General features: G+C 48.4%; 1 protein-coding gene across 1 annotated transcript in view; it reads right to left on the bottom strand.

Annotated features, from left to right (window-relative positions):
- TRIM71 (tripartite motif containing 71) overlaps positions 1-13,364 on the bottom strand; it is a 66,009-nt gene that overhangs the window by 12,874 nt on the left and 39,771 nt on the right. Inside the window, exon 2 of the mRNA XM_028518293.2 lies at positions 6,411-6,578. Within this exon, the coding sequence (XP_028374094.1) occupies positions 6,411-6,578 (168 nt within the window). The remainder of the gene's footprint in view (positions 1-6,410; positions 6,579-13,364) is intronic.

Below are 13,364 nucleotides of genomic sequence, written 5' to 3' on the forward strand. Positions count from 1 at the left end.
GAACCAAACTGCAATTCTATTCACTGCCAGTGTGCCTCTGGCAGGTTACTTGAGGTTAACCTCTTTGGAGCAAAGTCTTCTGTTTGCAAAATGGAAAGAGTGACACCCGCATCATTCAGGCGCTCCTATGTATGTACCAAGTACCTATTTCAGTGCCTGGAACAAAGCTGAAGGTCAGTAAACATGTCTGGCAATTCTTGCTGACGAAAAGGGAGGCCCATGATTAAGGAGATCTGGCATTTTGTTCTTCCATTTCCGTATTTGCGACAGGAAAAAATGTTTCCTTGACCTACTTCCTGGGATAGTTAGTAGCCATTCCCAGCACTCCTTGTGGTAACTTTCCATCATGGCAGGCAGGTGTGCCTGCAGGTTACTTTAGTCTAAGACGGTAAGAGAAAAACAGAAGGGACCAAAAAGTCTAGCTTAACTTAGAATTTCATTTGTACAACTTAAAACAATTATGCTTAAGCCCTGACCAGTGTGGCTCAGTGGGTTGGGTACCACCCTGCAAAGCGAAAGGTCGCCAGTTCAAGCCCTGGTTGGGGCACATACAAGAAGCGACCCATCGATGTCTCCCTCTCACATTGAGATTTCTCTCCCTCTTTCTCCCCCAACCCAAAAAGAAATTTTAAAGAAAATTATGCTCTGTCATTAGGCTCAGTTCTCTTCATTTGGGTGCACAATGGTACGATATCTATCACTCTTGCTTTAACATGAAGAGTGACGACGTTTACTTTTTTAATGGGTAGAAAAATCACATCCAATAGAGGAAATCAGGAAGAGGATGGGGCAGAGACAGCTGGTTGGCCAGAACATCCATTTTACTTCAGTTCTGTCCTGCTACTGACTTACTGCTAATACCCAATAAAAAGTAACAGAAGCTCTATTTTGTTTAAGGTTGCAGTGAGTTTGGATAAATACACCTTGCAACTGATGTGGTCACGATATTGGGCATTTGGCCAGTGAATGTGTTACGCAAGACCTCTGGGAGCCCTGGCCCAGGTATTCAATAGGTTAGTGCATCACACCCACACACCAACGTGGTGGCACATACAAGAATCAACCAATGAATGCAGCAGTAAGTGGAACAAATCAATGTTTGTCTGTCTCCCAAATCAATTAAAAAAAAAAAGACATATGGGAAACCTCTATAAAATAAGAGCGTGCCTACTTCCATTCAATTGGTCAGAACACAGATGTAACGTTTGGTGTTCCAGCAGCCATTCTGGGGCACAGCGATAAATGCCAACACCTAGGAACGACAGGGTCTTCGAGATAAAGGACTCTCCAGTCACTACCTGTATCTTTCAGTATGAGAGGTTAAAACCTTGAGTCTTTCCTTAAAACCACTCCTTTCTGAGAGCAGAGTGAAGGACTGTTACTAGTTGCAAAATTCACTTCCTAACTCATCAAAACAAAGTCTTAATCTGTGACAGAAAGCAGACGAGTGGCCGCTTGGGAACATGGGAACAGAGAGGGAGGGACTACAAGAGGGAGAGAAGGTTACAAGACAACTTTCCACAGTAACAGACATGTTCATAATCTTGATTGTGATGTTTTCATGGGTGAAATATATACCAAACATGTGGTGTACACTTTAAATACGTGCAGCTTACTGTCTATGTTTTCCTTAATATGAAAAATTCTAGCCTCAGTCCCACCTTAGAAGAAAATACTACTAGTCATTTATGACTAAAAATGTTAGCCATTAGTTATGCATTGCAAATGAAATACTCTGTTTTTTTGTTATTTAACGGTGGGTTTTTTTCTTTTTGGTTGTACATAAGTTGTATACTGAAATACAATCATGGTTTTTTAAAAATTTAATATTTTGATCTACTTTTGCTACCAATTTTTCTGTGCACTCTTTTCTGGGTCTGCCTAATTTTTCCTGAACCAACTTCACTTGAGTGTTGTTGCTTTACTTAACACTGTGTGCATTTATTTTTAATGTGATCACAAACACTTTATAAATTTAAAGTAGCTAAAAACATCCTTACACCCATTGTTGATGATCATAATGGTGCAACAAATACCTTCAAAATGCAGGGCCCTGTCTCGGAGGAGGTTCCCAAAGGGGAAACGAGTTACTCCCACATTTAAAGCTCTGGGTATTTCCCAAAATATGCTCTCCCACCCACAAAGAGTAAGCATGGTGCATTCTGTTTATACAAACGAGTGTTCTGGTGTCATTTTAACTGGATCACTGCTCAGGCTAAATATAATGAGTAGCTGAATTTTCTCCCTGTAACAGGTGTGTTTTTGTCTCTTTCATTCCTTTATCTATGTGTCTTCCTGTTTTAAGTACTTTTAGATCTTTTCAGAGTAACCGCCTGCCATATTTTCTAGTTTGTGTTACTTTTAATACACGTAAGTATCCACTTCTATTTTTTTTAATATGAACCCCCCTCCTCTCCATGTAACCCTTTAATCTAGCTAGGTTTGAATTTGGTGTTTGTTATGATTAAAATCTATTCCTTCTCCCTCCTTTTCCATCCTTTATCACTGATGTCTTTTTGTTTTGTTCATTTTTATCGAATGTGTTGGGGCTATCACTGGTCAACAAAATTATACAGGTTTCAAGCACGCAATTCCACGACAGATCACCTGTACACTGTATTGTGTGTTCTCTACCCCTCGGTTTGATGTCTTCTTGACTGCCTTATGTGAGTAGCAAAATAAAGCCTATTTCTGGCATATCTACTGTTCCTTGGATCTGCCAATTTGTCAGTACAAATAAATGGCTTCTAAAAGCCCCCAAATGACATACTTAATACATTAACACTAGTATGAGCAAATAAACAAACCTAGGACAGTTTCTTAGACCAATGACTTCTGAATCAGAATCTCTTCTTATTCTGTGACCAGAATAACTCAGTTTTTTGTGATTTTTTTTTTAAAGGAATGAGGTGGTCCTGGCTGGTGTGGCTCAGTGGGTTGAGCGCAGGCTGTGAACCCAAGAGTCGCCAGACTGATTGCCAGTCAGGACACATGCCTGGATTACTGGCCACGCCCCTGGTTGGGGGTGTGACAGAAGCAAATGATTGATGTTTCTCTCACACATTGATTCCTCTCCCTCTCTTTTTCCCTCCCTTCCCCTCTCTCTAAAAGTAAACAAAAATACTTTACAGGAAGTAGTTTTATGTATATTTTCAAAAAACTTACCACTCTTCCAAAATTGTGTTAACTATATCCTGTCCTTCCTTCTCTGATGCTCACATTAAGAACAGAAACACTCTTCGTACCATCTCTGCTGTATTCTTTAACATAAGTGCTATAAAGTGACAGTGTAAATGCTGTGTGTTTGGGCCCTTTACTTAACAGTTTGACCAACTGCATGAAGAAATAAATCAAGTGTCCAAAGCGGGTCCACCCAAGTCAGTGTGCTACTTTCCGGCGTTTTGCCAGCACGTCTTTAGCCTGTGGGGTAGGTACAGCTCAAAATGTCAGTGGCTGTCATTCTGCCCACCGCTCAGCGACCACTGAAAAGGAGAGACCACTTGCATGTTCACATATACATCTAAGAATCTTTTTATATCATCAAAAACATACCTTGTGCTCTATGCTGTCTGCTTTGCCCAATCTTTCCAGATCTACTTTAAACATGACGTTTGGATTTAACGGGGACCCCACCTGAAGCTCTCGAGACAGTTCTCTCCTACAACAGTGCTGACGCTTCCCCACTCTCACTCAGTTTCTTGGACCTGGGTTCCTCCCTCTTTGCCTCCCTTTATTTCTAATACTTGCCTGTGGATATGTTTATTAATTTCAGAGGGAGAAGAAAAGAAGGGGAAGAGAGGGGATGAGAGACAGACAGACAGACAGACAAAGGCAGAGACACAGAGACAGACAGACATTGATCGGCTGCCCCCTGTATGTGCCCCAGCCTGGGACTTAACCCACAATCAAGCTATGTGTCCTGACCAGGGACTGAACCTGCAACCTTTTGGCATATGGGATGATGCTCCAACCAACGGAGCCACCAGTCTAGGACAGGACAGGGCTCTCCTGTATGGGGGCAGGACAACCAGAGTTACGTGCCCAGGAAACTGAGTGAGAATAGAGCAAAAACACTTGTTCACACTAAAAACAAAATCACACCTATCTTCAGACTTGGGGGACAGAGTTGTTGTTTTTTTTTTGTTTTTTTTGTTTTTTTGGCCACATGGGAACAAACTGGCTTTTCAGCAAAATGCTTTTTGAGCCAAATTCCAATGACTTGTCCTCAACTCTTTACCTCACCCACCCCCAAGCCTCCAAAGGTGTGAGCTGACATCACAGCGTCAACTCAGAGGAAAAAGGGGAATACCCAGAGCTTTAAATGTGGGAGTAACTCGTTTCCCCTTTGGGAACCTCCTCCAACATCCAGGGACTTCTTTGCTAACAGGTACAAAGAACCTGGACCCTACTTTCATAGAGGTCTCCAGGCAGGTTTGTAGGAATGGTCAATACATTGACAATGTGGTAAAAACTTTAGACAAAAAACAGGTGTCCAATTACACCCCAAATCCCCAGATCGCTGGCTGAATGCACGCTTTAAAGAATTATAACATGAGCCACGAAAGAGAGCACCTGCCCCCAAAGGCACACGGTCACACGAGCACTTCTGCGGCTGGTGTTCAGCAGGTGCACCTCGGTGTGGCCGTACAGACTGTCAATGTACTGAGCACCCCAACTCACCCCAAGAACCCAGCCGCCCAACCTGCCGCTTGGATCCTCCCCCACAAAATGCCCCGTGATCCAGTGTGTACACCAGTGTCAGCTACAATAGTACCAACCAATATTTGATTTTCACTCCTGTGTCCTTTTCACTACCCAAGCGGCAGGCTCTCAGCTACCACTGACCATGTTCGGAAAGTTGGGAGTGGCAGATGAAATCTGCTCTTCTCTCTTCTCCCCACAGAAAGCTCAAGTTTGTACTTTCCTGAGAGTTCATCCTTTTAACCACACACCGCCCTCACCCCAAGCAACAGAGGATGCTAGCAGAGCACAGAGCTCACCAGCACTTCTCTGGTTATGTTTCAAGGACCCCCTGCGTGTTCTCAATCTCCAAGGACAGAAAGGGGTTCATCAGACAGTACCACAATGGAGGGGAGGGGGGAGAACCCAGACATTAGCTGCAGCAACACAGAGTCACTAAAATAAAACAGAAGTAAAAGAACTATTATACACCAAACTATGCTGCCAAACGAGCTTCAACAGCAATCGAGAGACACTCTGAAGGCGTTAAAAATACGATAGAAGCGACTCCAGAAATACAGGCTCTCAAACTTCCAATGTTACGACTTGCGTATCAGATAATCTGACACATTAGAAAGATTTCTTCATTGTCGCGCACAGGAATGTGACAGCTGTGGAGAAATGTATTCAAATCTAAACCAGGAGTGTCCAACCTTCCAGAGTCTTTGGGCTACAGTGGAAGAAGATGACTGTCTTGGGCCACACATTAAATACACAAACACTAATGGAAACTGTTGAGAAAAAAAAAGGGGGTGGGGGTGGTTTAAGTAAATTTACAGTTTTGTGTTGGGCGGCACTCATAGCCACCCTGGGCTGCATGTGGCCCGAGGGCCACAGGCTGAACACCCCTGAATCCCCTCAATTAGAGCACATGGTCAGTTCTTTAACCATTTTCCTAAAAGATGACTTTTAAACAATTCACTTATTCAAATACTCTAGAATGTAAATAACAACAGTTTCCTATTCAATCTTTTTCTGCTGTAGTAAAACCTTGATACCTGGACCAGGAAAGAAGATTTAAAACCGATCCAGGCACACAGAGCGACCTGGCTATGTGAGAGAGCTTCGCTATGCTCCCAAGTTCCGTGGGCCCCTTCCTGACCCCAAGTGGATGGAGAGTCTGAATTATCAGGATGTGATTTTAATTATCAGGATGTGATTTTATCACCCAGAAAAGAGTCTGAGGCTCTGAATCCTCAGAAATTTCCCATGCTCACTTATTTCTCACCTAGGAACAAACAAACAAACAAACAGGCAAACAGGCAAACGAACTCCGAATAGCAAAGGCCTCTGTCTGGAAAGCACTGAGCTCCCAGTCCTTCGGCAATCCACCTGGATGTGGGGAGGGCCTGGACGGGGAACAGACAGATGATGTGATAGGGGCCCTGGCTAGGTGTCTAGAACAAACCCAGTCTGGCCAGTAACTTTTTGGCCACATCCTCATTTGCACGAGGCTTCAAGGAGGTCTCCCCCCAGCCCCCCAGGGACCCAAGGATAGGTGCTGCCTGGATATCACAGCAGCTCATCTGGGTCACACTTCTCCATGTCCCCCCTACCCCCCGACACTGGTGTCTGCCCAGTAATCTCCACACGCCACCTGGAAGGGAGCGGGAAGGGTTTCTGGGCAAGGGAGAACAAGGGAAATAGGTGAAGGGTGGGGAAGGACTGACCTGGATTGCCTGGCGGCCCTGCTGGGCGTCGGCCAGCAGCTGGATGGTGAGCGCCCGGGAGTCCTGCAGCGCCTCCTGGAGGTAGATGAAGCTGTGGCCGCCGTGCCGGCCCATTGTACACTCACGACAGATGGGCACTGAGCAAGTGTCACAGTACAGGTGCAGCACCTGGGGACCAAAGCCGGGACAGGCATTAATGAGAGATGCAGGACTGGGGGCAGGCAGGACAGCCACAGGGTGCTCTGGGTCCCAGACCCCCACCTGCTCCGTTCCCAGGGAAGGGGCACAGCCCCACTGAAGACAGGGAGCAGGGTAGTCGTCTGGGAGCACAGCTTGCTCTCCTTCCCCCCCTCCCCCCCGTCCCAAGTCAAAGAACGGACAACCTATCTAACTGAGGCGCTGCAAAGGCGTTAACGCTTCCCTGTATCTTAGATGAATCACCCAGAGAAGTTCTAAGATTATGTTATTACTGAGCTGCGTGGCCCAAATGAAACAATACACCAGAAAATTCCTCTTGCCACCCCAGCCTCTGGGCATGCGAAGCAAGGTTAGGGGCCAGTATTCATCGGCCTCACACCACAGGTTTTCACCCCCCACTCCCATCAAGGAGATTAGCACAACACGCAAAGTGTGGTCCTCTAGGCACTCGAGCAAGCTAAGGGCAAAAGCCAGTGGTAAGGTCAGCCAGCTTCTTGTCTTTCTTCCTCCTGCCAAGTTGTTCCAAGGAGCTGACCCTGGGAGGCGGCCCATGGTGAGAAAACCGCTTTAGCTGCTTTCTGCGATGTTCTCTCTTTCCCTGGGGCCCAGCACTCGGGGAGGGCGGGAGAGGAGGGCTGGCACCACATCCACCTGCTGATAAATGAGGAGCTCTCAAGAGCGACAGCTCCTTGGCACAGAAACTGGGCCAGGCTTGTATCCCTCCACAGAGCAGGGCACTTAGCGCCACTCTGTGTAAATGTTTGCTGGACTGCTTTCAAGAGCAGAGCTTAAATGTGCCTCTGGTACACCTGGGTGTGAGGGAGAGCCAGCCAGCACGCAACAGGAGGCAGGGAAGCGGTGTCCAAGGGGAGCTCTCCCACACACACACGAGACGCCCCTAATCCCCGCATGAAGAGAAGAGGCTGTGAGCTGTTTAAGGCTGCAGAGCTAGCAAGGGCTAGGCCAGAGCAGGGAGGCCAACCTGAGACTTCTTCTTCTTTAAGTTTTTATTTATTTATTTTTAGAGGAAAGGGAAGGGAAGAAGAGAAATATCAACGTGTGGCTGCTTCTCACATGCCCCTCACTGAGGACCTGGTGGGCAACCTAGGCATGCGCTCTGACTGGGAATCAAACCGACGACCCTTTGGTTTGCAGGCCCGAGCTCCATCAATCCACTGAGCTACACAGGCCAGGGCAAACCTGAGACTTCTAAAGAGTTGCTTCCTGCACAGGCCTGGTACCAGCTACCTCATGCAGAGCCCACAGCACCTCGCTAGGTACCCTGGAGGTCCAAGACGTGAAACAGCACAAGAGCTCGTCCCAGCTGAGAGGCAGACAGAGAGACAGAGATGGGGTGGGGGTGGGGGTAGCCCCAAGGGCCAGGAAGTTCCCATAAGGCTGCAAGTCTCACACAGAAACAGCCCTGAGGCCAACAATAAGAAGACCATCTCTCTCCTTTCCGGGGTTATGTTATTAACCCACCCACGTCCTGGGGTGTGTGGCGCAGAGGCACACACTAGGGAACAGCCTCTCAAACGGCTCAGTCCAGTACGCAGGCAGGCCTGCCCCGCTCCGGGCTAACCGAGCGATAACAGGGAGGCCTGTAACCCAGTATGGGCCAGGCTGCCTCTCCCAGAACGTTGGACTCTGATACAGGAAAAGATTTAGGAGACTTTGTTCCTACTTTTAAGAAGGGGCTCCGACACGGCAGGTTTTAGGGACTCAGTTTTACAGGAGAGGGGAAACGCAGTCAGGGCTGTGGCCTTGCCACCATTTTTTGTGGCTCGTGCAATCCTTTTCTCGGGGAACCAGGGGGGACTGCAACCAAGGGCTGGCAATTTGCCCTCTTCCAGACCGATCCCTTTCAATAGCAGGGCCACCAGGTAGAGATGAGCTCACCTCTCTGATCTGATAAAACCTAAAATTTCTCAAGTTTGGGGGTAATTCCCGGACAGCCTTTTTTTTTTTTTAAATGATGTGATGCTAAAGCAATTCGCCCACAGGTTCCAACCACATTCCTTTCCTTTGCTCCCTCCATTTGTCAAGGGAATAAAGGGATCGCCCCTATGATAATGGCTGGTGTGAAAACCTTCCATCAGAGGGCTCCTTTTAAATTAGAATGAAGCATGCCTCAGAACCTCCTGTCTCCCGGCCCCTCCTGCCAAACAGTGAAGCAATCTTCTCTGTCTCTTCTCAGGACTAACTAACGCCTTGTTGGGACAGCTGTGTGCCAGAGCCACCCCGCTGTGCTGTGTCTTTGGGCGACCATTCATCTGCACAGGCAGTGAGTGAGTGGCAAAGCACCTTAGGCTGCTCACCTGAGCCTGGCACTACCTGGTCATGGGACCACCTACCGAGCCAGTCTGAAGAGGTGCCTGGGGAGATTCATTCTCTACCTGTGACACCCCAGGAACCCTGTTTCTGGGGCCTCGACCTCAGAAAGAAGCCCCCCCACTGGCAGCAGGCCTCTCACAGGTGCAGCCTTGGGGTCCAGACCCTCTACAATGGGCAGACCCTGCCTGGCACCCTTCCCCATGGGATGGAAGCAGCTCTAGGGGCCCGAGATCACCCTGCGACTGCAAAAGTGCAGGTCCAGGTGGCGCTGGGGCTGGGCCTGGGTCACACACCCAGCTAGTCGGTCATAAAATGCTATGGGTGAGTAAAACCACAGCATCGTGGCGCTAGTAATCGATAAATCACTGATTTCTTTTTTTTTTTGGGGGGGGGGAGAACATATTGTCCAAATATGGAAAATGTGATCAATTTGATAAACTTTCTAGCAGAAAGCTGGTGTAGAACTTTTAACCCATTAACAAGCTCGAAGCCTAAGGTCGGAAACCCACCATCTCAGAGCCTGTGGAACACACCGTCAGGTAAGGGTGTGTGTGGGGACAACCCTCGGGACCGGCTGCCAGATTATTTTTACAGAATGAGCTGGAACCCACGTCTTCCGAAGAAAGGGCTGTGTGGAGGGTCCAAGGCCAGAAACGTAGCAGAGGCCATGAACTATGGCTCCAGGAAGGGGGTGGGGGGAGAGGCGCAGAGCTCTGGTGGGAGGAATTCCAGGGCCTGGGGCTGCCTGTTTGGGGCTTCCCGGGCAGATGCACGCACCAGCCCCCACCCCCACCGCCCCCGCCCCCGCCCCTGCCTGGCGACAATCTGGCTGCCCCAGCTGAATGGAGCAGGCTCAACCTCTGACCCCGTGAGAGACCACCCTCTTCCCTGCCCCCAGCTTCCAGGAGGCCCCACCCACTGCCTTCCTCTCCCAAAATTTCTAAAATACCAAGCGGGAGACAAAGACCTAGGAATGTGGGCCCAGCAGGAGAGGAAGGGGGAGGTTTAGAGAAAAAATAAATAAATAAAAATACCAAGTAGGTAGAGGTTTTCCTTAGCCAGGGCTTAAACCAAGTGCTTTGTTAACGAAGATGACTGCGTGCTGTGCGCGCACACGCTTTCTGGAAATCTCCTTTTTAGACTACCTGGGATCCCACAAGGAATTCAAACACACACCACCCACGTGCGTAAGAATGAGCTTCTCGCTTTAAACACAAGTGCTCACGTCGGTGGAAAAAAAAAAGTAGGTTCACAAGACGGATGGGGCCTCTCATCATCAAAATACCAACTGAAACACAATATATTAACTGCTGTAAACTTAGTTTTGAGATTGCTCCCCCCCTAGAGGTCTTAGGAATGACCGGGGACATCTGGCTTCCCACAAACTCCGGGCTCAGCCGGAAGGAGGCGTCCACCCATCCAAAAGGGCTCCTCAGCTCCCCGCTGCAGAAATGAAGTGAGGAATGACTGGTGACAACCAGGAGCCTTATCGGTGTGTGCCACTACGCAGGCTCTCGTATTTAAAAGTGGTGAGCCAAGTTCAAGGAGTCAAGCCCAGCCAAGAAACTAAGTCTACTCAATAACACGAAAACCAAGCTTCACTGGACTTATGGACAATACACTGAATATGACGTCCGAACCCGAGGGGGGGGGCTCCCACCCCACACCCCTGGCCACGTGCTGCTGCTACCTAGAGCTGGGCCCCAGGAGGAGGGAGGGAGAGAAACCGGACCCTTGTTCGAGCACAGCCACCACCAGCTCAAACACAGCAGAGCTGGACTGAGGACAAGTTTTTTTTGTTTGGGTGGGGTTTTTTGTTTTGTTGTTGTTGTTTGGTGGAGAAGGAAAGTGTCTGAAAAAATGAAGACAGGGAACATAACACGTGTTTGTAATGCAAAAAGACACACAGGTGCCAACACTTTTAACTCTCTCCCGACGTACACAATCGTCCAAAAATGTGCTCGAGTCTACGCGTGTGGATTTGTTTTTAGAGACAAATACCCACACATCATACCGGGCCGTTTTCCCTTAACTGTATCAACTTGGAGAATATTCTGAGTCGAGAGGCCTGTCCTATGAACCACCACAAACTTTGCCGCTTGTAGATGTACCACGACTTATGTAATTAATTAGAATCCACGGACAGAAGCAGTCCTGATTTTTCAAAAACCACAAGCAACGCCACAGTGACTACTCTTGTTCTTTATATAACCCCAACACTTCCAAACTTGGTACTATGTTCAATTGTTCTGTTACTGGATGCGTCGGGGGAAACACCTCCCTGTTAAGTGTGGGCAGTAAGGATTCTCTGGTTTAATAACTCGACCTCCGACCATGGGAACCCGGGTTGGTAAGTGCCTGCTCCCAAAGGAACACAAAAAGCCAGCAAAGGGACAACCAGGTGACAAGGCTGGGGGACTGGGGTGTGCAGGCTACTGTGGACGCTGAGAGAGACTGGAAAAGGGCCAAGAAGATGCTAGAAAGCACGTCTTGTGCGCTGCGTCCTCAGTAACGGGTGCCGTGGACTATCCCAAACACGGGGGTGGCATGGGGGGCTGCTAGTTGGGGTCACCTGGCGGACAGTGGGTGCAAGGGGTCTCAGGCAATGCACAGGAAGAAGGGTGTTAAGGATCCCCCCCCATACAAACCCACAGTCCCTTTTCTGCAATTCCAAAACCCAACAGGCTCTGCTAACCCCAAGTTTTTACTTAAGTTATCTGACAGCGAAACTGGAACTGGCATGACAATGAATTATGGTTCTTACCACTGAGTGTGAGTTTTCACGTACTTACTGAAGAAACGCTAATACTCACTGTTTTGTGATGTTGTTACTAGCAGAGAGGCATGCACAGTGTTAACTTCTTCGAAAACCAGAAACTTTGAGGCACATCTGATCCCAAGGGTTAGGGTAGAAGACCTGGACAAACATCATATACTACCTGCCTGGCCATCCAGCGGAATAAAATTCATGACCAGTTCTCTCACCAGGCAACAGCGTCAACAGTACCTGGTGCTGAGGTGCGGGTGCAGGTGCCCCGAGCACAGCCGGCTCAACTCCAGACCACATTTTTAGGCCTCGTGGGCAAACTAGAAAAAGGCTTGAACATAGAGGGGGAGACCCTTCACTCTAACAATTTCATGCTCAGTGAGGGTGTTGGTGCCTAGTTTGATGACCATGAAATGTCACGTGCTGTTCACCTGGGCAGGCTGTGTGCTCCTTCCCAGCACCTGTCGCCCTGCTTCTGGGACAAGGTCCCAACGCCCCAGACCTGGGGACACAAGGGTCCCTCATGTTAGAGTCTAGCAACCCCGCCTAGGACCCTCCCTGTAGAACATGACAGCCTGCCCCACCACCAGCACATGGTTTTTATTATTAACATATGCAAAAACAGAAAGATTGCCTTCTTAAAACTAAGACCAAAGAAAAAGGAACAGATAATTAGGTAAGCTGTTTCCCTAGTTGAATGGTGGAATTTGGCTGAGCTTAGCTGCAGATTTTGGTAAAATGAGAAATGACCCAATTTTGGGCTCACAGAACTGTCAGAATTATTCAAATGCAGGGACCGCGTTCACCCTGGAAGAAAAGCATTTCCCCTCCAGGGCCGACCTGACCACGAAATCCAGACAAGGGCACCCTGAGCAGCACAGCACACACGCCTTCCACCAGCTGTGCCAGAGTCACGGACAAACTAGTTTCCCCATGTTTCCTACCACACGGCCCCTCCCTGATGCTAAGGGCACACACAGCAGCCCTTCTGCCTGACACAAGGAAGGGCCTCCAGGCCCCGGCCGGGTAGCCCAGTTGGTTTGAGGTCCCCATAAGCTGAGGTTTTCCCTTCATCCCCGCGTGTTCTTCCATGGTCAGGGGCTCCTACAAGAATCAACCAATGAATGCATAGATGGGTGAAACAACAAACAGATGTTTCTCTTAAAAAAAAAAAAATCAATACCTGGCTGGTGTAGCTCAGTGGATTGAGCGCAGGCCTGCAAACCAAAGCATCGCCGGTTTGATTCCCAGTCAGGGCACATGCGTGGGTTGCAGGCCAGATCCCCAGTATGGGGTGTGCCAGAGGCAACCATATGGGATGTTTCACTCCCTCTCTTCCTCCCTCCCTTCCCCATCTCTCTAAAATAAATAAAGTCTTTTTTTTAATTAAGAAATTTTAAAAAAATTGTATAAGGGGAGGGGTGTTGCATTAGGATGCAACAATGACAGTACAACCCACGCATGTGTTTTCCAGGCACCCTGACCCTACTCAGGTTGCTGCGGTTAGTTCAACAGCTCGGGAAAAACCATCCAGGTGAGCTAAAAGAGCAGAGGCCAAACTGGGGAGGGTGCCGAGGGATTTAGGTGGAGAAACTCATGGGCAAAAGACAGCACAACCCACAGTGATGTGCTAACACGTGCTAATACTGTTAGCA

Source organism: Phyllostomus discolor, chromosome 7 (assembly GCF_004126475.2).
Source record: "Phyllostomus discolor isolate MPI-MPIP mPhyDis1 chromosome 7, mPhyDis1.pri.v3, whole genome shotgun sequence".
Taxonomy (NCBI): Eukaryota; Metazoa; Chordata; class Mammalia; order Chiroptera; family Phyllostomidae; genus Phyllostomus; species Phyllostomus discolor.